Source organism: Galeopterus variegatus, unplaced genomic scaffold, assembly GCF_000696425.1.
Source record: "Galeopterus variegatus unplaced genomic scaffold, G_variegatus-3.0.2 Scaffold14064, whole genome shotgun sequence".
Taxonomy (NCBI): Eukaryota; Metazoa; Chordata; class Mammalia; order Dermoptera; family Cynocephalidae; genus Galeopterus; species Galeopterus variegatus.
The window spans coordinates 8,956-12,532 of NW_007740175.1; the positions used below are offsets into that span (position 1 = coordinate 8,956).

At 61.6% G+C, this 3,577-nt stretch overlaps 1 protein-coding gene across 1 annotated transcript in view; it reads left to right on the forward strand.

Moving 5' to 3' along the window:
* Nucleotides 1-438: 438 nt before the first annotated feature.
* The window catches only part of ARID3A (AT rich interactive domain 3A (BRIGHT-like)), a 10,682-nt gene continuing 7,543 nt past the window's right edge, over nucleotides 439-3,577 (forward strand). Inside the window, exons 1-2 of the mRNA XM_008563576.1 lie at nucleotides 439-588; nucleotides 862-934. Coding sequence (XP_008561798.1) covers nucleotides 439-588; nucleotides 862-934 — 223 coding nt within the window. The remainder of the gene's footprint in view (nucleotides 589-861; nucleotides 935-3,577) is intronic.

The window sequence follows — 3,577 nt, forward strand, 5'->3', positions numbered from 1 at the left end:
AGCAGGCAGAAGCTGTCATTGGTGCCAGGGGAGTCAGGGTGGCATGGCACGGGAGCCGGGAAGGTTTGGGCTGAGTGTCCCCAACAGTCCCAGGCTGTGGTCTCCCACCTGCTGCTGTGCCTCAGTTTCCTCATCTGCAAAATGGAGCCATCTCTCGGGAGCAGATGCCTTTGCATGTGACTCTCAGGACAGCCCCGGGAGGCATCTGTCGTGGCCATTGTAGAAATTATTTGCTGTGTCAGCATGGGCAGGGGTTGAGTAATATCTCCCAAAAAGGCACGTTGAGGTCCTGACCCCCGGTTCCCATGAAAGGGACCTTATTTGGAAATGGAGTCTTTACAGATGTAATTAGTTAAGGACTGAGATGAGGCTAGGAGCCCTAAATCCAGGGGCCTGGTGAGCGTAGAAAAGACAGAAAGAATATAGAGCCATGTGACGATGGCGGCAGAGACTGGAGGGACATGGCCACAAACCCAGGGAGCCGCCAGCTCCAGGAGCTGGAAGGGGCAGGAAAGTCCTCCCCTGGAGCCTCCAGAGAGAGAGCACGTCCCTGCCACACCCCGATGTCAGACTTCTGGCCTCCGGAATGTGAAAGAATAAGTCTTCATCGTTTTAAGCCACCCGGTCTGTGGTGCTATGTTAGGGCAGCTCCGGGTCCCCAACTGGGGTGCAGGGTCAGGTCCATTCTCTGCCTGCTGGGGCCTCAGGAGATGTTTGAATGCTGGTGACAGCTCACAGGGGGGACTGAGTGTTGGCACCTCTGGTTGCTGTCCCTGTCGGCCTGGCCCCTGTTACGGTGGGATGTGATTTTCATCCCCCAGCTCTGGCACCCACTAACCTGGCCTCTCTCTACCCTCCCAGCTTTACGAGCTCGACGGGGACCCCAAAAGGAAGGAATTCCTGGACGACTTGTTCAGCTTCATGCAGAAGCGAGGTGAGCCCCCCAGGTCACGGGAGGTGGGGGGCGCCTGAGGGCGGCAGAGGACTCCCTGCATCTGGAGGCGCCCCCCGCTGAGGGGGCCTGATGGGGAAGGCACGGCTGTGAGTCTGCGAGGTGGGTCTCTTGGGAGGGTCTCCAGGCCCCAGCCCCTGACTGACAGCCCAGGCTCCCTCCTTCAAGACCCAGGGTACTATGGGGGTCCCCCCACAGTAGGGACGGCAGGTGATGGGGGCGGGGCTGGCCTCTGTGCTTGTGACACGGAGTCAGGTCCCTGATGGGCAGGTGGGCTCTGGGGGGACATATCCTTCAGCTGCTGATTTGAGATAGAGTCCCGGCCCCTGACCTGCTCCCACCATGGGGGGAGCCTCAGTTTCCCCATCTGTAAGACGGGCTACAAACAGCACCTCCTGTGCGGCAGCCTCCCAAAACTCAGCGGTCGGCAGGCGCCCCAGATGCGCTGAATACAGAGTTACTGGTGTGCCGTGCACATTTATTGAGCGCCAACAGTATGCCCCCTCTGTGGCCTGACCCTGCCCTCGATCGCTCCTGGTCCGGGGTGAGACGGGTACAAGACACAGCCCACTGGGAAGCGTCTCGCGACCGAGGCCTTGGGAAGAGAGATGACCAGGCATGCCGAGGGGGGGCCGGCTGAGGACAGGTCTGGGCAGGTGTCCAGGTGCTCAGACACGGGACAGACCCAGGGCCATCCCTCCCACTTGAGATGAGCCTGGCTCAGATTGGGGGAGGGGAAGCCTGGCTCTCAGCCAGGGAGAGCAGGGTTAGGACCTCCCTCACGTCCCCTGAGTCCTTGTCAGCTGAATGTGGTCCTGGGAGTGCCACCCCTCCAACCTCCTGGCAATACTCAGGGCCGGGAGGAGGCCTCGGAGCTCAGAGAGGCAGGAAGGGGCGGAGCAGGAGGAGCCGGTCGGGCTGCAGGGCTGGGGCTGCTGCTTGCTAGGGGCCTCGTAGGGACGGCCCGGCCCAGCTGCCGGCTTTGTCCAGGCCTGTGCCCGCCCCTCCCTTGGCTTCTGTAAACACAGGCCCCGCCAGACCCTGCCAGCCGCCAGCCACCGGAAGGGAAGGACCCCCACTGCCCAGCGGCCTCTGAGTTAACCCCTCCTGTGCCGGGTGGGAGTCCCTCCCGTGTTATCCTCCAAGGGCAGCCCTGACCAGGGCCTGCTGCCCCTCATGTGGCCGGAGAGATCTCCCCGACTCTCTTACCGTCCGTACACACCTACCCGAGCCCCTGCACTGCTCTGCTGTAGGGCTCCAAGCTCCCAGCCCCACAGCTCACCCATTTTGCTGGGCCCGGGAGGTACTTAGGTAGCATGGTGAGCTGCCCCTGTAGGTGGGTGAGGCTGGGGGTCCAGACGTGTGAGTCTAGCCCCTCGCCACACAGGCCCATGACGATCTGTGTGCAGCCAGCCCTATTCCCTCCTAAAGCTGGGTGTTCCTGGAGGGCAGGAACCAGCAAACTCCTATGCATCCCTCAAAACCCAGCCTCAAGGCCCCCTCTTCCCTGCTGTCTTCTTGGACCCTCCCCTGGGTAACTGGGGGCCTTTGGGGCTGAGAATCTGTCATACCCCCCCATGCTCGCTCCTGGACACCATGTTCTGCATCCCACAAGCCCACCTCCTCCTTTGCTCCTGACGGAGGGAAGGTAGTTTCTTTTCCCCACGTCACAAAGTGAAAACCCCCAACTAGGTTTCTCTCGGAACAGCCTGGGGGCTGGGAATGAGAGGAGGGGTCCCGCCTGCACCCCCTCCCTGCTGTTTCCTTGACGACCTCCCCCGCTTCCTTATCTGGCCGCTGCCCGGCAGTCCTCAGGACCGGCTCCTTCTGTAAACATCCTGCTCCTGGGGGGCAGGAGGGCGCGGGCAGCCGGGGCAGGATCTTCTGAGGGTCTTTCAGTGCCGTTCAGTGGGGAAGGGCAGAGGCTCCTGGCTCCTTTCTGGGGCTGTGTGTGCACTTGACAGTCAGCGTTGCTTTTTTCTCTCTGTCTTGGGCTGAAAAGTGGAATTGGGGCAGGGTGGCAGGTCTGAGGTCCGTCTTCCTCCAGCCCCCCAGGCTCTCCTGGACTTATTAGGGGATTTGCAACCTGGGAAAGGCTGGGAAGCGGCCAAAGGTGGTGGGAGGTGTTTCCAGAATGTCAGGCTTCAGGGGACCCCAGGGCCAGGGCCCCAGACGTGGAGGGTGTCATGAGGGCCTGAGAGCAGGCAAGCCGGCCCCCAACTTGATTTCCCGGTCCCTAGACAAGGAGTACTCGGCGTCCCCCCTCATGGGGCTCGGGCGAGCGGTTAGCAGCTCTGGCCGGGAAGGAGGGCCCATCAGCTTTTGCTGGTGTTGATTGAGCACCTGCTGTATACCAGGCTGGGTGCTGGGGACGCCGTGTATGCAGGACAGCAGGCAGGAGACACAGACAGTAAATGGACAGGCTCAGAAGCCCAGAATTTCACTGCTGGTGAGAGAGGTTCAAGTGGGGCTTGGGGAGGGGGCCAAGTCTGGAGCAGGCTTCAGGAAGATGAGGTTGGAGGTGGGCAGCTCAGACACGGGGTACAGGGTGGAGTAGGAACACCCAGAAAAACCCAATGCCATTCCTTCCCTACACCTCCCCTCCCCGGGCTAGCCCACCACCCT